The sequence below is a fragment of the Hypanus sabinus genome, unplaced genomic scaffold (genome assembly GCF_030144855.1).
Source record: "Hypanus sabinus isolate sHypSab1 unplaced genomic scaffold, sHypSab1.hap1 scaffold_721, whole genome shotgun sequence".
NCBI classification, from domain to species: domain Eukaryota; kingdom Metazoa; phylum Chordata; class Chondrichthyes; order Myliobatiformes; family Dasyatidae; genus Hypanus; species Hypanus sabinus.
The window spans coordinates 116619-139261 of NW_026781572.1; the positions used below are offsets into that span (position 1 = coordinate 116619).

At 45.8% G+C, this 22643-nt stretch overlaps 1 protein-coding gene across 2 annotated transcripts in view; it reads right to left on the reverse strand.

Annotated features, from left to right (window-relative positions):
- The window catches only part of LOC132389960 (NACHT, LRR and PYD domains-containing protein 3-like), a 48196-nt gene that overhangs the window by 24530 nt on the left and 1023 nt on the right, over positions 1 to 22643 (reverse strand). The window contains exons 2-3 of one of the 2 annotated variants that reach the window (XM_059962529.1): positions 18604 to 18771; positions 732 to 824 (exon numbers count right to left, since the gene is read on the reverse strand). In XM_059962529.1, the coding sequence (XP_059818512.1) occupies positions 732 to 792 (61 nt within the window). In that variant the 5' untranslated portion in view covers positions 793 to 824; positions 18604 to 18771. Of the gene's footprint in view, positions 1 to 731; positions 825 to 11452; positions 11521 to 18603; positions 18772 to 22643 lie in introns of those variants that run through there. The other variant, XM_059962528.1, reaches the window with a different exon arrangement.

The window sequence follows — 22643 nt, forward strand, 5'->3', positions numbered from 1 at the left end:
GGGTCGCCGGGGTGCAGGAGGTAGTATAGTTCCATCTGTTGAAGTCTGCTCTTTCGTGACCCCAGGAATACACCTCTCTGTTTGGAAAGGACTCTGCTGATTGCTGAGAATATAGTAACCCATCACCATCACTCTCCTGGTATTGTCCATCACCACCGCTTTGCTCTGGGTTACTGTCTGCCTGCCTGGTCAACCCCTTCCTCAGCAAATCTCTGGGATTTCTCACAAAATGCTGCAGGTACTCAGCAGGTCAGGCAGCGTCTATGGAGGAGAATAAACAATTAATGTTTCGGGCCAAGGCCCTTCATCGGACTGGAAATGAGGAGACAGAAATTCTAGATATTGTCACATTACTTTCTATTCCTTGTGGTCCTGATCTGAAATGTTGACCGTTTATTCCTGTCCATGGATGCTACCTAACCTGCTGAATTCTGCCAATATTTTGTGTGTCTTTTTGTTGCCCAAAACTTTCAGCATCTGCAGAATGTCTTGTCTCCTGGTGTAACTCGCTATTTTAATGTGCATCACAATCTGTTAGAGGAGCAGGAGCAGACGGTAACTGTATTCCTTCCATGTGTGACTGAGTTTCCCCCAGAGATGTTAACTCTCTTTTTCTCTCTCTAATCTCCCTGCTCAGTTTTCACAAATACTTTGTGAATTGCCTATATTGCATTAAACTCAGACGCAGAATCCGCAGAGTATTTATAAATTTAAATAATTCGCCAACATACCCGTGTCCTTTCCTGATGTTGACGTCACTGGAGCTCCTCCACTGCTCGAACCTTGATGCATTTTGGGGACAGGTGTGATCAGTTTTTACTGTTCTGTAACAAAACAAAACAACAACAGGAGGGTCAGACATTAATTACAGGAGAATACTGTATTGTTTTTAAACGGATGCGAACACTTCCAAACATCTTGGGCCGATCTACTGAAGCCTTGGCATGGCCGGATCCACCTGTGCCCATTCACCCACAGTCACACAATGTCCATTTCCGATCTCTCCATGGATTGTACACTGGACCAGGATTCTCCAGGGTATCTACTCTCTGCATTGCAGGCAATTCCCTTTTTGGAACCAATCTTGTGTCCCGGACCAGGACTGTTGCTTCTACGGAATGGCAAGGCAGATTGAGCAGACAGCGCCCATTGCTTTGGTCCTCCTACCACTGGTGGCGCTGTGGTGAGTAATGGACAAGTGTTACAACAGTGTGAGCTGAAACATTTCTGCTGATGATGAGACGATGCTGACGATTCCTCTCGTCACTGGATTATACAGATTTCTCAGTCACTCCTGATTCTCACTGTCTCCTTTCAGGTTAACATCGTCTGGCATTGACACCTACAGCAATATAGGATTTGAGTCTACAGAGTGACATCCTGAACAATGCAATATTACCTATAGCATCGTAACATTTTGTCCTGAACCACTATAGTTTTTTTTTTTTTCCGGCAGGACTTTTAAGGCCATTATTAGCACCAAAACTCGGTTAATATTTCTTTGAGCATATCACCTGGCTATTCTCAGATAGTTAGTTAAACACCTTGGTAAACACAATGTCAACATGCCATACATCCAGAACAACAAGTTGGGAAAAATCATTAAAATAAGTAAAATAAGATGCTGGAGTTATTCAACAAGACAGAGAGTATGTTAATATTTCAGGTGGCAGACCCTGTATCAGAGCTGAACTTGTGTGTAGGAGCCATGTATCTGTTCTCTATCAGCATTGCATCCTGCGTTGTGTATTTATGATGTTTTTATGGTAACTAGTTGCATCAGTAGGGGTGTAGTACACGCAAAGGGAGTCAGTTATATATTTGTGCTTTGTTCCATGCAGTACACAGCCCTAACGCCCTTCCTTTGGACAACATCGGTGGCGTGGAGAGGGGAGACTTACAGCTTGGGCAACTGCCGGTCTTCCATAAGAAAAATACCTTGCCCAGGCTTGCGCCCTGGAAACTTCCCAAGGTGCAAATCCATGTCTATGGAGACTAACGGAGGCCAACTACACTACCCAGCTGGGGACTGACGGATGTCATATATTTTGTTATTATCCACTCAAATACGCTGAACTTAAACTTGGGTTCAGATCAGTTTCATCGCTTCAAGATTGTATGTTTACTGATTTCTAATAAAGGATCGAATACTTATCACTGACATTTGTAACAATCATTATTGGATTTGAGGGCACGTCATGTAAGTAGAACAAATTTGTGGGGGGTCGCCAGCAATGGCAAATTAGCTTGGTTACATTTCACCGCTACATTCTCAACAGATGTTTCTCAACCTGCCGATCATTTGATTATTCTGAGATGCTGAGTATTTTGCTTCAGTTTTCACCAGTGAAAAGGACCCTGGCAATTGTGGGGATGACTTACAGCAGACTGAAACACATGAGTGTATGGACTTTAAGAACGAGCATGCACTGGATCCTTTGAGAGGTTTTAAGTTAGATAAGTCGCTGGGACTGAACGAGATAATCCCATGCTACTGTATGAATCGAGGGAGGAGATTGCTAATCCCCTGACGACGATCTTCACATCATCAATGAGGTGGGGAGGTGTGCCAGAGGATTGGAAGTTTGCAAATGTTGTTCGCTTGTTTAAGAAAGGGAGTAGATAACTGAGAAAATTATAGACCAGTAAGCATTTGGAGAGACATAATCTGATTAGGGGTAGTCAGCACGGCTTTGTCGAAGGCAGGTCACACCTTATGATCCTGATTGAATTTTTTGAAATGTACCAAAACACACTGATGAAGGTAGAGCAGTGGAAGTACTGTCTATGCATTTCAGTAAGAGTTTAGCTAAGGTTCCCCATGGAAAGCTCATTTAGAAAATAATGAGGGATGGGATCCAAGGAGACCTTGCTTTGTGGATCCAGAATTGGCATGCCGACAGAAGACAAAGGGCGGTTGTAGATATTTTGTATTCTGCGTGGATGATGATGACCGATAGTGTTCCGTTGGGTCTGTTCTGTGACCCCTTCTCTTTGTGATTTTTACAACTGACCCGGATGAGGAAGTTGAAGGATGGGTTAGTAAGTTTGCTGAAGACACAAAAGTTGGGAGTGTTGTGGATCGTCTGCAGGGTTGTCAGATGTTACAGGTCAACATCGATAGGATACAGAACTGGGCAGAGAAGTGGCAGAAGAATTTCAATACAGATAAGCGTGAAGTGGTTCTTTTCGGTCAAATTTCAAGATAATATAATATTAATGGTAATACTCCTGTCAATTTGGAGGATCAGTGAGATCTTGGGGTTCGTGACGATTGAACACTCAAAGCTGCTGCACACGTTGACAGTGTTGATAAGAAAGCATATTGTGTTGACATTTATCAACCATGGAATTGAGTTCAAGGGCATGAGGTAATGTTACAGAAATATAAGACCTTGATTAGACCCCACTTGGGAGTACTGTGTTCAGTTCTGGTCACCTCACCACAGGAAACGATAGAGGGAGCACAGAGGAAATTTACAAGGACTTGCTTTGGATCCAGAATAACAATTATTTTGTTCTCCTTTACATTTGTAAACAATCTTGAATCCTGAACCTTGGGGATAATAACACGACTAACCATATTATCTATGCCACTTGATTTCATCAACTCCTACAATGTCACCCTCATTCTCCTCTGGAATAAAGATCCAACTCGGCCAACCTCTTCCTATGACTCGGCCCTCTAGTCCAGGCAGCATCTTCAGCAATCTCGTCTGCACCCGATCCAACTTGATAGTATCTTTCCTGCAGCAGGGTCAACACAACTGTACAGAATACTCTGTGTCGCCACACCAACAATATAATGCCCATAATCCGGAATTCAATGCCCTAACTGATGAAGGCCAGCATGACTAAATCCTTCTTTTCCACCCTCTATACTTGCACGTCCAGTTTCAGTGACTGTACTCTTGTACTCCCAGGTTGCTCTGTTCCACAACACTTGTTGTGTTCCCATTCACTACACCAGTCTCACCTAGTTTGACTGTCCAAAATGCACCATCGCTCACTTGTCCAAGTTGAAAACCATTTGGCATTGCTCAGCCCATCTCCATAACTGACCAAGATGTCTTTGAAATTCATTGTCACCTGTTGCCTGATAAGCCGGTCTCCCGAATTTAGTCTCCCTGTCTGCACATGACTGTGTCGCCACCCACAGCTCTCATCTGCTAATTAAGTTTGTCGACGACACCGCATAGATTGGCCTCCTCTCAAGCAATAACGAGGTGGCCTACAGGGAAGAGGTCATCTCTCTGACACAGTGGTGGCAAAGTAACAACCTTCCTCTCAATGTCGCAAAAACAAAGGAGCTGGTTGTGAATTACAGGAGGAATGGAGACAGACTAACCCCTATTGACATCAATGGATCTGGGGTTGAGAGGGTGAACAGTTTTAAGTTCCTCGGCATCCACATCACCGAGGATCTCACGTGGTCTGTTCACATCAGCTGTGCGGTGAAAAAGGCACAAGAACACGTCTTTCACCTCAGACGGTTGAGGAAGTTCGGTATCGGCCCCCAAATCCTAAGAACTTTCTACAGGGGCATAACTGAGAGCATCCTGACTGGCTTCATCACTATCTGGTATGGGAACTTTACTTCACTCAATTGCAGGACTCTGCAGAGAGTGGTGCGGAGAGCCCGGCGTATCTGCAGTTGTGAACTTCCCATGATTCAGGACCTTTAAAAGGACAGGTGTGTAAAAAGGGCCCGACGGATCACTGGGGACCAGAGTCACCCCAACCACAATCTATTCCAGCTGCTACCATCCGGGAAACGGTACCGCAGCATAAAAGCCAGGACCAAAAGGCTCCGGAACAGCTTCCTCCACCAGGCCATCAGACTAGTTAACTCACGCTCAATTGAGTGTACTCTGTATTATATGGACTGTTCAATATATTATAAATTACTTTCATTGCACATTTTGATCGAGACGTAACGTAAAGATTTCTACTCCACATGTATGTGAAGGATTTAGGAAATCAATTCATTTTAATTCAATTCAAACCTGCTCACCGTGCCATGTACGTTCATATATAAATCAATGTCATGAATTAATTACAGAGGTCTCGACACTGACACACACATCCCACCGGTCACATGCCTCCATTCGATAAAACCATTTTCAATCATCTCCCTCTGCTTCTTGTTCTCGAGCTCGGTGTGAATCCACCTCGCCAGCTCCCCGTGACTCCCACGTGACCGAACCTTCCCGATCAGCTGCCATGCGGAATCTTGTTACAGACTTTAACAAAGTTCAGATGAACAAAGTCACTGCCCAACTTCACCTAACTCCCTAGTTAACTCTTAAATAATCTCCAAATTACTTGACTGATGATGTCCTAGTGGGCAATTTAGACGGTGATCTTCCGTTAGCCAATGTCCAACATCCCGGGATTTCAGCTTCACTGCAGACAGAAAATTCCGATCCCAGCTGTTGAAATACCAACCTGGACTGAAGCCTGTATACTGCCAGTTCCATATCCTCAGAGTCACCAGCCCAATATCATCACCCATACAAAGACGCTTTGGTGCCGGTGATTTGCCGTGGAGTTCCTGCCATTTCCGATTCACAAACTGAGTTGGAATTGGAACCTAATGCTGCCGGGGCCGGTGCTCAGGCTGGTTCCCCGGTCTGTATAGAGGATGCGGATACACTTCAGCCTGATCCCAGCAGCTAAACCGAGCACATTTGATCACAATCTTCCTGCTGTGTGGGATCTTGCCCAGCACAGCTGGCTGCCACGTTTCCTGCAGTGTAGCAGGAACAAAATGTAAAATTATACAGTAGAAAATGCTGAGAACTCAGTACATCAGAATACATCTCTGAAAGGAAAAATGGTGGAAGACCCAGTTCCAGAACTGAGACTGTCCGAGATGCTGCCGATCTGCTGAGCGTCTCCAGTATTTTCTCCTCCTTACTTTAAATTTCCTGCAACTGTAGTATTTTCTCCCTCTTCATTTTAATGCACAGATAGTAACTGATTGCCATCCTAAACTGTAAATACCATCCCACCCCAACCACTCTGTTAGTTCTGAGTTCATTCTGACCCTGGTGTAACACATTTCGTACGGTCAATGATCGCAGCATCCTTTTCTCCCACTATCAATCACTCTGTTACATTTGCTCCTGAGGTCACTGTCTCTACGCTGAGAGGCGGTGACCACAGAGCGATAAAAAGTCCAACACTTGCTGCAGCTCTGACGGGCCGTTACCCTGGAAACGGAGGAAATGGTTCACTGAAAATAAACAAAAAATGAAATAACAAACACAACTTCAGATGCTATGGGTTACATTATGGCAAAGGTTAACACTGTAGCCATTTTGTAAAGGTGAAACTAAAATAGAAATGACTGCTTTTTACCCTGCCACGTGCTGTGTTCAGTTAAACCACTGGTAGTCCTAACTGTCAAAAAAAAAACAATTCTGGAAAAGATGGAAAGCAAAACTTGATTGTGAAGACAAAGTTTAAAAGAGAGTTTGTAGAAATATATCATTGTAGCAATAGGAACAGTCTGGGCAGAGGTTAAACAAGATGGTTGATATATATTATTGAGGTGATGGCATACAGACTGGACAGACGTTGAACAAGATGGTTGATATTTATCATTGAGGTGGTGGGATACAGGCTGGGCAGAGGATTAACAAGATGGTTGATATATATCACTGAGGTGATGGGATACAGGTTGGACAGAGGTTGAACAAGATGTTTGATATATATCATTGAGGTGGTGGGATACAGACTGGGCAGAGGTTGAACAAGATGGCTGATATATAACACTGACTTGGTGGGACAGAGGCTGGACAGAGGTTGAACCAGATCGGCAGGTGATGAGCAGATGGAGCCAGATGGGAGAATGGGATCAAGGGCGGTCTCTGATGTTCCTCCCGCAATACACAGATAATAGATAATAATAGTACACACTGGTAGATAACAGATTCCAATATAACAAAGCCAGAACAAACAATAAGAATTTTGGTATATGTCATTTTCTACTCGACACACTTTATCAATTCACCGCAGAAAGTATCCCATTCGATACTTCACATCTTCATATGGATACTGCTCTTCCTTTAATTGAATGAAATAGCGGAGAACAGTGATTGAGCTGAGTACGTAATAGAAACCAACCCTCCCTCCATGGACTCTGTCTATACTTCCCACTGCCTCAGTAAAACAGACAACATAATGAAAGATCCCCACAACCCTGAACATTCTCACTTCTCACCCTCCCATCGGGGCGAAGATAAAATAACACAGAAACATGCCACTGGGCTCAAGGACGGTGTCCATTCTGCTGTTAGAAGCGAACAGCGTGACGAGTGGACTCCTGACCTCACAGTCTAAATCGATGTGACCTTGCACCACATAACTACCAGCACTGCACTTTCTCTGTAACCAGAATGATTTGTTTTACCTCAATGTACTGCTGCAATGTATTGATTTCTGTGGATGATACCAAAGACATGATTTTTATTCCACCTCGGTACATGGAAAACATTCCACATTTCAATCGTGTGGAAATATTAGACAGCCTGGGTTGCTCCTTTGGAAATTTTGGAGGGAGTGGACACTTTTCCGAGAAACCCAGATAAATGAACAAGACTTAATTCTCTCATTAATAGGGCCAGATATCGGGAAACACTGTCAGCATTTCGGCAAGTTGTGGTAATGGAAAGAAGATGGAAATAAACTTCCCAGTCCCCCGAGAGGACGTGAGAGATCTGGATTTCTCTGTCCTGTCTGAACTGGGAAAGATGAAACTACTCATACACGTGGAGGAGTTTCCCGAGGGTGCGATTACTCTGGTTAACCCTCGCGGTCTGCAAGAACACAATAGGCCGAACGGCCGCTTCCAGTGTGCTGCAAATATGTAAAACAATTATCGACCCCAGGCATCCATACAAATGAAGTTTGGATCCAGTACCGGCCCGGGTGATGGAGGTAAAGTTCACCAGGTACATCTTAATGGATGGGTTCAGTCTCGGCATCACCACCTCATCCCGCTCCCGGGACGCAGAACACCAGGGGCTGAGCGGCGGCTCATCTCAGGCGGTTCGGTGTAAAGGTCCCATAACCTGGACCGACCACGACAGGTTGTGTCCTGGAAGCGGGACGAGACCACCGGTTCGAGGATGTTAACGGGACTCCCTGCCCATCATCAGGTGCCCAACTTCCCCCGGGATCGACTTCCGTACTCACCGATGGGAAAATGTAGGTCACGTTTACCCGTAGTGACCGGTTATCAATACCCACCGATGAGAACTTGATCAATTGTTCCCGCAGAAAGCGATCGGTCCTCCGGTTCCCAAACGATGATCCGCTTCAACAGAGAACGGAACGAAAACCCCCGCCCATCCGGAGACTGTGAGAGTGGGGGCGGGGCTTCGGAAGCGAAACCCTCAGATGCTGCAGATCTGCGTTTGAAATGGGAGTGAGAACCTGGATCACGTGACGGGTGGAGGGTTTCCCGTCTGAACCGGTGACTCTGCTCCTCGCCCCTCACACACTGCCCGATCTACAGGCCGCATTTTACATATTATTTCATATTTAGCCCAGCTACATTTTTAATATCTCCCTCTGCATCTTCGCCGTCCCCATCGCTCCACCACCCGGTTCTCAGAGTTACTGGATCAATTCTCATCCCGGTCCGACACTGAATTCCCACCCGAAGAAGAATTGTGCAGGTTTCATTGAAATCACTTTTCCGTTTATAAACACTAATTTCTATTCACATTCCCCCGGAGCCTCACTGGACAGTAACACTGAAACATCAAGTGAGAAACAGGAGGAGGTGGCCATTCAGCCCATCAAACCATCAACAAGATGGCGGCTGCTCTCCCATCTCAGCAAAATGTTTATACCCTATCCTCATTTCCTCGATCCCTTCGGTCTCCACACAACTGCCGGCCTCTGTTTTATGTGAAGACGATCACTGAGACTTCAACGTCCTCCAGGAATCAATCTGGTGAATCTCTAAAACAAACTCTCTCTTACTTGTTAGATAATCTTCCACAGAATTTGATTCCATTTCTGCAGCCCCGTGTTGTCCCAATCACTCACCTCCCACGCCTATCACTATTTCCACCTTCCCACCTCCCCCCTCACCTGGATACACCTCTCACTCCCCAGCTCTTGCCCCATCCCCACCCCTCACCTCTTTTCTCTGACTATTTCCGTCCACTCTCAGTCCAGTGGGAGGGGCTCGGCCCGAAATGCTGACGGACCATTTCCCTCCACAGACGCTGCCCAACCCACTGAGTTCCTCCGGCAGTTTGTTCTGTTGTCTGTATAACCCGTGTTAGTATGGGGAGCGGGATTTTACATCATATTCCAGGTACAATCTTAACAAAGCCCAAATAATTCTTACGGTCATTGCCACACTTAAACACGAGAAAGCTTGCAAACGCTGGAAATCCAGAGTAACACAGACAAAATTCTGGAGAAATTCACCACAGCAGACAGTGGCTATGGAAAAGAGTAAACTGTCCACAGTTTGGACCACGAGCCTTTTTCATTCCTGAGCAGGAGGGGGAAGTGATCTGAATACAAAGGTCGGGGGGGGGGGTGTGGGGATAAAGTGGGGAGCTGGAAGGTGATAGGTGAAGTCAAGTGATGGTCAGTTCAAGGGCTGGAGAGGAAAGAATCAGAGCGTTGTCAATAGGAGAAAGGGAATGAGGGGACCCAGGGAGAAATGAAAGTTCAGAATGGGGGGGGGAGGGGGGGGCTTTGTTTACTGGAAGGAGAATTCATTATTCATACAATCAGGTTGGAGGGGACCCAGATGGATTATAAGATGTTGATCCGCCACCCTGAGGGCGGTCTCATCTTGGCACAAGAAGAGGCCATTGACCGGGACGTCGGAATGGGGATCAGAATTAAAATGTTTGGCCGCTGCAAAGTCTCCCTTGTGCCAGATGATACAGGGATGCTCGGCAAAATGGTCTCCCAATTTATGGCTGTTCTCACCAATGTAAACGAGGCCGCATCGGGGGCACTCGACAAAATAGATGACACCAGCAGATTCGCAGGTGAAGTGTCGCTTCAGCTGGAAGGACTGTTTTGTGTCTGAATGGAGGGGAGGGAGGAGGTGTACGGGTAGTTGTAGCACTTAGGCCACTTGTAGGGATAAGTGGATGGAGGGAGATTAGTGAGGAGGGATGAATGAACAAGGGAATTATGGAGGGAGTGATCCCTGTTGAAAGAAGAGGTTGGGGTGGGCGAGGAAGTTGAAAATATGTTTAGCTGTAAGATCTCTTTGGAGATGGTGGAAGTTGCAGAGGCTGAAGGGGCGGTAGGTAAGGACAAGAGCAACTCTATCACTGTTACGGTGGTAGGAAGATGGGGTGAGCACGGAAGTACGGTAAATGTGACTGAGGCCTGCATCAATAGTGGGGGGAGGACTGCCGGATCCTGTGAACAGATGCCGGGGGAGCAATGAAACTGAGAAAATTTACAGGTGATAGGCTGGGAAGAGTTATCGTCGAGATTATCACGGGAATCAGTAAGTTTATAAAAGATGTTGGTTAACAACCTGTCTCTGGAGATGGAGAGATCAGGAAAGCGCACGGATGCGTCAGAGATGGACCAGCTTACTCTAAATAGCTCTTGGCAGGCAAGTGTAGAGATGGCAGGAGGCCTGGCAGTCACGGATGTTGTTAGTATTTAAGGAGCTGAGTCACAGGGGTAGATTGAACAAGTTAGAAATCTGTGAAGCACAAGAGATTGTGATGAAACTTGTTTTATGCCACAGACCCCTACCATTAACCGTGGTGCCCGTGGCTCCCAGACTGCGAACCCCTGCCAGAGGTTTACAAAGGATACCCCTGCTTGAGGTATACAAACTATGATGGTATAGATAGCGTGAACTCATGTAGTTTTTTGCCCCTCAGGTTTGGTGAGGTCATGGATTTAGGGCAAAAAGTGGAATATTAAGGGGGAATCTGAGGAGGAACTATTTCGATCAGAATTCACGAATGCAAATTCAGGTTAAATTGCAAAATTTAAGAGAATTTTCTATGGGTACATGGATAAGGGAGGTATTGAGGGCTGTGGTCTGGGTGCACGTATATGGGCCTAGGCGGAGAATGACACTGACTAGATTGTCTGAAAGCCCTGTTTCTGTAAGGGAATGATTACGTTGTGTGTCCTATACAATTCCATTTCCCAGGAGACGTAAATCATTCCAATGTAATGTTCTAAAAATAAATGAAAATGCGAGAAACAGTCAATAGATAAGGAATATCTGTGAAGTGAAACAAAGTTAATGTTTCAGCTCCAACTCGCTGTGTCGGAATGGCTTCAAACATTTTCTGATTTGATTTCAGGTCTCCTACAACTTGAGTCACAGACAGCTGAAAATGAGTGGGAATTTCCAAACATGGTGAGAAAGCTGAACCAGAGGCAGAGAACCAACGATGCAAACACTGCGCAGATCGTTCCAGATACTCACACGCACTGTGTTTTGAGATGGCCTCTCAGGTGTCTCTGGTCTCTCCGCTCCATTGTATCTGTGGCCTTTGGCTTCGGACTCCCCAACCCTGGGGAAGAATCCTTGGTATATTTGACTGGGCATCAACGGCATTACAGACTACGTTGGGAAAAATGGCGCTGACTGCATGAGTCACGTTCCCCTCCCGTGCGCTCTAAACAATGCTTCGAGGCTCGAAACTCGAGCAAGTCACGAAAGCTGCACTCTCCGAGGAGAACAGCCACACAATGTAACAACAGCAGATGAGAGGACTGTTCAGAGATTCAACCCCTGTGAGGCAGCCGGGCCAGAAAACATCCCAGTCCATGTACTCCGTCAGTGTGGACACCAGCTCACTGATGACTTCACGGCCATCGTCAACACTTCACTCATGTGTCTTCAAATCTATACCTTCAGAAGCAAATGACTACTGGTTAGCCTCTTCTTCAACGTCAACGAGACAAAGGAGATGGTTGTCCATTTCAGGAGAACTTGCACCACTCACACACGTCTTTACATCAGCAGCTGTGGAAACCCGAAGCAGTTTCAAACTCCTGGGCGTGCACATCTCACACAACCCCTCATGGTCCCAGAACACATTCCACAATGCTCGCTCCCCAACATCTCTACTTTCTAAAAAGGCTGCAAAGAATGGACTATGTGCAGTGCATGCGGGAAAGAGGCCGGCAACAGTCCCACCCGGTCTTGCGCATGGACTCTTTGACCCACTCCCAACAGGAAAGGCTACGTGGCATCACCTCCAGGTCCAGTAGACTCAAAAATAGTTATTTTCTCAAACAGTGAAGGAAATCAACACCTCCACCCACTAACTCACCGCTCCACACCCCCATCACCACTATTTTAAAATTTCCTGTCAGTCACCATATGTCCAGACACTCCTCTTCCTATTATCATTTCATGGACATACGTTCAATGTTTAAAGCTATCATATGTAGTGTGTGTTTTTATAATTGTGCTCTTTATCTTCCTGTGTTTGTTCTATTGTTCCTGCGTCAGATCCAGAGTATGTTATTCTCCTTTTCACTTGTGTACTGGAATGACATTAAATAACTTGGATCTTGAATCCGAGAGAATATACCACGACCAACCAAATTATCTATGTCCCTTCCTGATTTTATAAACTTCTACAATACCACCTCATTCTCCTGTGCTCAGCGGAATAAAGATCCAGCTTGGCCAAACCTCTGGCTATGAATAGGCCTGTAATAGCCTCACCAGTAATTTATGTAACCACAATATAATGCCCATAACCCAAAGCTCAATGCCACAACTGATGAAGGCCAGCATGGTTAAAGCCTTCTTTGCTGAACTTTCAGGAAAACGTACAATTGTACTCCCCGGTTTCTCTGTTCCACACACTCGGTGTCCCACCATTCACTATTTCAGTCCCACCATGGACTGACTGTCCATCATGCACCATCAGTCACTCGTCCAATTTGAAAAACAGTTGCCATTCCACATCCCAACTCTATAACTGATCAAGATCTCTTTAAATTCATTGTATCCTGTTGTAATATCAAGCATACTTCCGAATTTCATATCAAACTTGCTGACGATGCCATGCACATTCACATTCAAGTAAATGTCCTGATTAATGAATTATAGAGGCCTCAGTGCTATCACTTGCATGCCACTCGTCACAAACCTCCATTCAATAAATCAATCTTCAGTCTTCACTCTCTGCTTCCTGTCATCGAGTCGGCTTGACAGATAAAACGTGTTGTAGTCGGTGATATCCGTACAACCAATGTCCAAACGCCCGGATCCTCGGCTTCACTGCAGACTGAGAAGTTCCCAATAAACACCTGTATAATTACCAAGTGGACTGAAGCCCCAAACAGCCCATTCCATTTTCTCAGAGACTTCGTCCCAATATAATAACACACAACTCTGCGATGTTTGGTGCCAGCGATTTGCCGTGGTGTTCCTGGACATTTCCAATTCACAAACTATCGTGAATTGGAACCTAATGACCCTCTGCCGGTGCCGGTGCTCAGGCTGGTTCCCCGGTCGGTACAGAGGATGAGGATGTCCTTCAGCCTGTCCACAGCAGCTAAACCGAGCACATTTGATCCCTGTGTCATCGCTGTGTGGGATCTAACCCTGCACTGTTAGCTGCCATTTTTTCCACAGTGTGGCAGGAACAAAATGTTCATAATGTAAAATTATGCAATAGAAAATGCTGGGATCTCAGCTACATCTGTGAAAGTAGAAATAGTCGAAGACCCGGTTTCATAAATGGGGCTGCTCAAGGTGCTGTCGACCTGCTGGGCGTATCCTGCATTTTCTTCTTCTTGCTTTAAGTTCCCTGCAACAGTAGTATTTCCTCTCTATTGAACACACAGATACAATCTGATTGTAGAAATGTTTGTGTCACCCCAAACTGTTCGGCCGTGTGATGAAAATGCCATCGCCACAACCATTAATATGTTAGTTCTCAGTCCACTCTGACCCTGGTGTAATACATTCCACACAGTCAATGCCCACAGCCTCCTTTCCTCCCACTGTCACTCTGTTGCATTTGCTCCAGAGGCCACTGACAGGATGCTGAGAGGCAGTGACCAAAGAGCGATAAAATTGTGCAACTCCTGTTGCAGTTCTGGCCAGTTGTTACCGTGGAAACGGAGGAAGTAACTCGCCAAAAGATAATTGAGAGAGGAAATAACAAAATCCACATCATCCGCTATGAGTTACATTGTGACAAAGATTAACAAAGCAGCCATTTTGTAACAGAAACACTGAAATTTTAATGGCTCTATTTACCCCGCGTGTTGATTCAGTTAAACCTCTGGTAGTTTTAGCCAACAAAAAGCAATTCCTGGAAAACTCAATGAGGTACAAGGCGGAAGAAAATACTTCACAATGAAGACAACTGTTGGAAGAAACGTTGTTGATATAAGTATAGCACTGAGCTGATGAGATACCTGCTGGACTGAAGACAGCAGAGAACTGTGACACAGCTGAGCAGATCAGAGAAACAAGTCTCCCCTTCATGGACTCCCTCTGTCCTGCCCGCAGCCTCAGTAAAGCAGGCAACATAATCAAAGATCCCCACAGACCTGGACATTCTCACTTCTCACCTCCCATCGGGTCGAAGATAAAATAGAACAGAAACATAACATTAGGCTCAAGGACCGTGTCCATTCTGCTGTTATAAGCGAACTGAATGTTCCCAGTGTGACGAGATGGATTCCTGACCCCACAATGTACCTCGATGTGACTTTGCACCACATATATACCTGCACCGCACTTTCTCTCTAACCACAATAATTTGTTACGCTGTTATTGATTTACCCGATTTCACCTCAATATACTGTATTGACCTGCCTGGATTTTACCGATTACAAGACTTCCACTGAACCTCGGTACATGACAAAAATAATAAACTGTTTCCCCATTTTAATTGTGCGGAAGTATAAGACAGCTGGAGTCTTCCTTTGGCAATTCAGGAGGGAAACTTCATTTTCTGATAAATGCATTTAAATGAATCTGCGGCAGCACCAGAATGCAATACATAACAATATCGGACACAATGAAATGCAATAAGTATATAATTAACTAAGTAGCGCAAAAATACAACAGAAAACTAATAAACCGATAGCCCGTTTTAATCGTGTGGAAATGGTATTCGGCCTAGATTGCTATTTCTGAACTTCTAGAGGGAGGCTTAACAGAAGTTTAAAAATTTTTGAGAAGCCCAGATGATTGGAAAAAGCTTAATTCTCTCAGAAATACGATCAAACATCGGGAAACATTGGCTACGCTTAGCAGGTCATAATAGTGGAGTGGAGTCAAGAAAAAAAAAGCCTTCAATGAGTGAACGTGACAGATCGGGATCTCACTGCCTTGTCTGAACGGACGGAAAATGAATCTACACATACACGGGGGGGGGGGGGGGGTGATCCGCAGATGCTGCAGATCTGAGGTAAAATGGGAGCGGGAAACGGGATCAGGTGACTTGTGGGGGTTCTCCTTACTGAACCGGTGACTCCGCTGAATGGCCCATCACATACCGCCCGACCCACATGCTGCATTTTCCACAGTATTTCATATTGACAGCAGATACATTTCAACGCTTTGCTCTGTACACTTCCCCTTTCCACTTTCCCTGGTCATAGAGTCAAGAGCTCATCCCCATGCCGGGCTCACATAGAATTTATACACAGAATGGAACTGTGCAGGTTTGATGTAAATCAGTCTATGTTTATAAACACTAATTTCTATTCACAATCCTCCGGCCTTAATGTACAGGAACACTGAAACATCAAGTCAGAAACACCAGCAGGGGCCATTCAGCCCGTCTAACCATCAACAAATGGAGGCTTTTCTTCCATCTCAGCCACATGTTTCTGCCCGATCTTCATTTCCTCGATCCCTTCGGCTCCACACATCTGCCGGCCACTGTTTTATGTAAAGAAGGTCATTGAGTCTTCACCGCCCTCTGTGCTGGGGACTTGCAAACATTTACCACCCTCCAAGTGGAGACATTTCCTCATCTCAGTCTCGAACAGTCGTCACCGGTCTCAGAGACTCGGATCCTCAGTTCACTCGTTAAAGATGTTTGGTATTTCAGTGTGTTCACTTGTCAGTCCTCAATTCCCCAAATGGAAGAGTTTTCGAATTTGATCGCTCTTCATTTAAGAATTCCAACAGCCTCGGAATTAGTCTGCTGAATTTTTATCGCACTCTCTGTAGCAAATACTCCCTAACCTCTTTGTCAATACTCTATGAAAATAATTTCCTCAAAATGCAGCAGGCAGGCATCAGGTCAGATAGCATTCATAGAAATGTGCAAACAGTGGACATTCCGGGCCAAGACCCTCGTTTTGGACTGAAGATAAGTAAGAGGGTTCCACAAAGAAGTAGTGGGCAGGTGAAAAGCAGTAAAAGGTCAGACTGGCGAATAGGGTAAGTGTGGAAATTGGAAATGTTGATCACCAAATTGAGAATTCGATATTCATACCATGAGGTGAGGGAACCCAGCCGGAAGTTAACGAGCTGACCGTCCACCGCGAGGGTGGCCTCATCTTGGCACCATCATTTGCAGCTCTGTTCTGACTCCACCACTCAGTTCCCAACCACTGTCGCCACTTCTACCCCACGGCCTCCCCCACACCATGATCAACCTCTCTCTCCCCAGCCCACCCTTATACCCACCCCTCACCTCTTTTCTCTGACTATTTCCCGTCCACTCTCAGTCCAGAGGGAGGGTCTCGGCCCGAAATGTTGACTGTTCATTTCCCTCCACAGATGCTGCACGACCCTCTGAGTTACTCCCGCAGTTTGTTCTTTGGTCTGTATAACCCGTGTTTTTATGAGGAGCAGGATATTACACCATATTCCAGGTAAAATCTCATCAAATCCCAAATAATTTTCACTTTGCCGATACCCACCACTCCAGGGATCAGTCTGGCGAATCTTCATCGCACTCTCTATAACAAATACTCTCTAACCACTTTGTTAATCCTCTATGGAATTAAATTCCATCTTCTGCAGCCTCGTATTGCCCCAACCACTCACACCCCCACCCTTTTCACTATTTCCACTTTCCCACCTCCCCCCTCACTTGGATCCACCTCTAACTCCCCGGCTCTTGCCCCATCCCCACCCCTCACCTCTTTTCTCTGACTATTTCCCGTCCACTCTCATTCCAGAGGGAGGGTCTCGGCCCGGAATGTTGACGGTCTATTTCCCTCCACAGATGCTGCCCGACCCACTGAGTTCCTGCGGCAGTTTGTTCTTTGGTCTGGATAACCAGTGTTAGTATGGGGAGCGGGATTTTACACCTTAATACAGGTACAATCTAAACAAAGCACAAAGAAGTGAAGTCATGTCACTCCCTTACTCAATAACATTTACAATAAGCACAATGTACCTTCGACCTAACCGCTACCCACTGCCGGGAATGTGGAATAATCCTTGTTCCAAGCCTGCACCGGTATCGCTTTCCTACTCCTCTGACACAACACTTCAGAATGCATTGGTGCTTCTTCCTGCGCCTGCTCTCAAGTTTACTTAGTCCATTTACTGACTCGTCGAACCCTTTTCTCGAACTATCTTTCTTCATCTCAGGAGGTCGTATATCCACTGACATCTTGTATAAACCCATTGATTCTCTCAGCTACCTGCACTATACCTATTCCATCCCTTCTCTCAGTTCCTCTGTCCCCGCCGCATCTGCTCTCAGGATGAGGCTTTTCATTCCAGAACTAATGAGATGTCCTCCTTCTTCCTTTCTTCCCCAGCAATGCTGCCCTAAACCGCATTTCCTCCGCCCATCTTCCGTCTGCCCTCAGCCCATCCATCCGCGGCTCCACAAGGGAGAGGTTTCCTCTGGTCCTCATCTACCACACCACCAGGTTCTGCGTCCAGCGCCCAATTCTCCGTAACTTTCGCCATCTCAAACGGGATAGTAGCAACAAACATATCTTTCCCTTACCCCCCAACCCCACACATCCGCACCCTACGCGACACCCTCGTCCATTCTTCCTTTCCCGCTGATCGCCCTCCTTGAGGTTTTCCTTGCGAGCGTCACATGTGCCAGACCTGCCCACAGGAAGCACAAGTTCCTCTTTATATTAGATACTGTCTAATCTTGTTGTTAACATTGAGTTTGTTACAGGGCCCCAGAGTCTGCAAACAGGTGGTTGTTAGGAAGTAGAAGCTGACGGTGAGAAGCTGTTTCTTGGACTTGAGTTACGCGCTTAGTGATGTTCCCGGGGTGACACCTATTCCTACCTGTCGTGTAAATCGATAATTTGGTTCAGAAGGTACAGGATATGGTTAGTGAGTCGGCACAAATTAAGTTCAAACAATTACATTTCTGAAAGACAGTAAGTATAAACAAACCGCAGACATTCCCTCTCCCCACTCAGAACTGACCAAAAACTGCTTCAAAACACGCAAAAGTTTGAAAGGAGCAAACACTGAGGGAATGTGAGTGGCTTTAAAGAGCTGGGCTGCGGACAACACATTACCAAACTTGGAGTGATTGCAACTGGGTCTGGCAGAGGAATAACTGGCACATTCAGTCTCATTCCAATTGTTTCCTACCTTCCTTTGTATAGATATGTAATGTCTAAATGACCAGTGTTTGACTAAAGGAGACTCACCAGACTTTCTGCTGAACGAATCAATGGAAACTCTGAGTCAGGAGGGTTCTGTCCAGTTGATGCTCTCAGTCTTCGGGCTGGTTCATTTGTTGCTGTTCCCTCGTTTTCAGTCTCGGTTTCCTTCCAGTTGGGGTTTTTCTTCCAATAAATCTCTCACCGCAGGTCTAACTTTAATTAGGGAGATAATAAAGCACATGAACAATACAAATGAGAAAAAAAAACTATTTCCGTATATCGAAGTTTAAATGTTGAAGACAAATATAACGATCTCAAAGAACAAATCTGAAATTTCCCCTCGCACTTCCCAATGTCTGATACGGGATACGAAGGAGTTATCGTTCAGTTATGGTCCGACACAAGATGTAGGAGGAGAATTAGATGATTCTGTCCATCGAGTCTGCTCCACCATTCAAACATGATTTTTATTCTTACACCATATTCCTGCCTTCACCCTGCTATTGAGCAATCGTGAACATATTAAAATCTGCCATAAATATACTCAAAGGGCAGTCTCCACCACCCTCTGCGGCAACAGTTTCCACACAGCAGCCATCCTTTAACTGAAGAGATTTTTCTCAAGCAAGGCTGCAGGCCCGGATGGTGTCAGCCCCAGGGTGCTCAAAGCCTGTGCCTCCCCCCAGCTATGTGGGGTACTTCACCATGTCTTCAACCTGAGCCTGAGTCTCCAGAGGGTTCCTGGGCTGTGAAAGACGTCCTGCCTCATCCCTGTACCGACGACGCCGCGCTTCAGTGGCTCCAATGACTACAGACTGGGTGGCATTGACCTCCCACATCATGAAGACGCTGGACAGTCTTGTTCTGCAGCAGCTCCGGCCTATGGTTATGCCACACTTAGACCCCCTCTAGTTCGCCTAGCAGTCCCGACGAGGAGTTGAAAATGACTTCTTCTACCTGCAGAGCCTTGTCTACGCCCACCTGGACAAGCCGGCGAGCACTGTGAGGGTCATGTTTTCTGACTTCTCCAGTGCGTTCAACACCGTCCGCCCAGCTCTGCTGGGTGAGAAGCTGACAGTGATGCAGGCGGATGATTCCCTGGTGTCATGGATTATTGATTACCTGACTGGCAGACCACAGTACGTGCACTTGCAACACCGTGTGTCAGACAGAGTGGTCAGCAGCACTGGGGCTCCGCAGGGGACTGTCCTGTCTCCCTTTCTCTTCACCTTCTACAGCTCAGACTTCAACTGCTGCACAGAGTCTTGCCATCTTCAGAAGTTTTCTGATGATTCTGCCATAGTTGGATGCATCAGCAAGGGAGGTGAGGCTGAGCTCGGCTACGGTGGGAAACTTTCTCACCTGGTGCGTACAGAATCATCTGCAGCTTACTGTGGAAAAAAAAAACTAAACAGCAGGTGGTGGACCTCTGGAGCGTCAAGGCACCAGTGAACCCTTTCCATGCAAAGGGTCAGTGTGGACATGGTGGAGGATTACAAGTACCTGGGGATACGAATTGATAATAAACTGGACTGGTCAAAGAACACTGAGACTGTCTACAAGAAAGGTCAGAGCCGTCTCATTTTCCTGAGGAGACTGAGGCCCTTTAACATCTGCTGGACGATGCTGAGGTTGTTCTACGAGGCTGTGGTGGCCAGTGTTATCATGTTTGCTGTTGTGTGCTGGGGCCGCGGGCTGAGGGTAGCAGACACCAACAGAATCAACAAACTCATTCGTAAGGCCAGTGATGTTGTGGGGGGGTGGAACCGGACTCTCTGACAGTGGTGTCTGAAAAGAGGATGCTGTCCAAGTTGCATGCCATCTTGGACAATGACTTCCAAACACTCCATAATGTACTGGTTCGGCACAGGAGTACATTCAGCCAGAGACTCATCCCACCGAGATGTAACACTGAGCGTCACAGGAAGTCAATTCTGCCTGTGGCCATCATACTTTACAACTCCTCCCTTGGAGTGTCAGACACTCTAAGCCAACAGGCTGGTCCTGGACTTATTTCCACTGGCATAATTTACTTATCATTACTTAATTATTCCTGGTTTTATTTTGCTATATTTCAACTCTATTCTTGGTTGGTGCAACTGGAACGAAACTTAATTTCCCTTGGGATCAGTAAAGTCTGTCTGTCTGTCTGTCTGCCTTTCTGTCAACACAATTTTAAAGGTAGGCTTCTTTATTCTGAGTGTGCTGTCAGATCACAGACTCTCTGTCTAATGGAAACATCATCTCCATGTCCACTGTATCCAGGCCTTTCAGCATTCGGTAGGTTTATTAACCATACATCCCTCCACCACCCTCACCGTCCCTCTAAACTCCATCGAGCACAGGTCCAGAACCATCAAATGCTCCTCATTCATAAAGCCGATCATTTCTGAGATTATTCATGTGAACCTTGTTATTAACAACTACACTGAACAGATTCCCAGGAACAACAGGCAAATGGATACCAGAACAATTTAGTGCCATTTCCATTCCCAGGTTAAATCAGGTTAATTTCAGGAAATATAAACCAGTCCAGGGTGAATGTAGTAAAGGGAAACTGGAATTACCAGGAACACTCAGCAGGTAAGGAACAGCTGTGGGGAAAGGAACAAATTTGACGATTCAGGTTTACACCGTTCGTCACAATTACTTCAAACATTTTCAGTTTTTACTGCAGCTCTCCAGCATCTTTAGTTTCTGTTAGATTTCCACTGCCTGGCGGACGTGTGACAGTGAGGGGGAATTTACAAACACGGTTTGAACAATGAACACACAGACCAGAAATACTCGCTCAACACCTTATAAACCTGGGCAAGTTGACCCCCCGGGTCCATTTTACTTGATCTGAAACTAGGATATCCCATGACACAACCTCACAGTGTCACACAGATGATCCTGTCACTTACCGACGCCAGAAGCCTCGCACATCGTCCACACATCTCACAGCAAATGGTGTATTCAGCGATATATCCACAACCAATGTCCAGATGCCCGAGACTTCTGATTCATTTGGAAGGAGGAACATCGTGTCCCATCTGTATAAGTACTAAGAATTACAGCCCAGACCTCAACACTAGGACTCCTTGTTACCGGTATTTCGGTCGATCAGAGTTCAGAAACTAACACTCCATCAACCTATGGCAGAACGGGAACCTGACGATCATCTGACTGGACCAATGACCGGGCTGGAAAGCCTGGGCATGAGTCACCAGATACAAGCGATACGTTTCACATTGTCTCCTGCAGCTAAACTGAACACAATTTATTGTTATCTTATTGTTAAGTGAGGAGTTGTCCGGCACAATTGGCCATCATATTTTCTGTAGGCTAACAGGATTAAAATGCTATTGATACAAAATTGAAATAATAGTGCTGGAAACTTGTTTCATCAGATAGGATGTGTGGAAAGAAAAACTGTGGAAGAGCCAGTATCTGAATTGGGACTGTCCAAGTTACTGCCCGATCTGCTGAACGGTCTCAGCATTTTCTCTTTTTACTTTAAATGATGCACAACTATTGACTGATTACAAGATGTTTGTGACGGCCTGAACAAAGTTGCACAAATGTAATGCCCACATTCATTAGTTTCGCCTTCATTCCAACACAGAGCTAATACAGTCGTTACATTCACTGCTCACAAAATCCTCCCCACCCCACTATCAGTCTGTCACATCTGCTCCCGAGGCCGCTGTCTCTCACTGAGGGACCGTGACCAGAGAGAGATAAAAATGAGCACCACTCCCTGCAAGTCCCATGGGCGGTTACCCTGTCAACAGAGAAAATGGCTCTCCAAAAGTGACAAAAAATAAATGAAATAACAGACTCACTTTAAATGTTGTCAAGATTAACGCTTCACCATTTTGTAACGTTGAAAATAAAATTGTAATTATTGATGCGATACAGATTGTCATTGAGGTGGTGGGATACAGAACGGACAGGTGCTGAACAAGATGGTTGATATATATCACTGAGCTGGTGGGATACAGAGTGGACAGGGGCTGAACAAGATGGTTGATATATATCACTGAGGTGGTGGGATACAGAATGGACAGGAGATTGAACAAAATGGTTGATATATATCATTG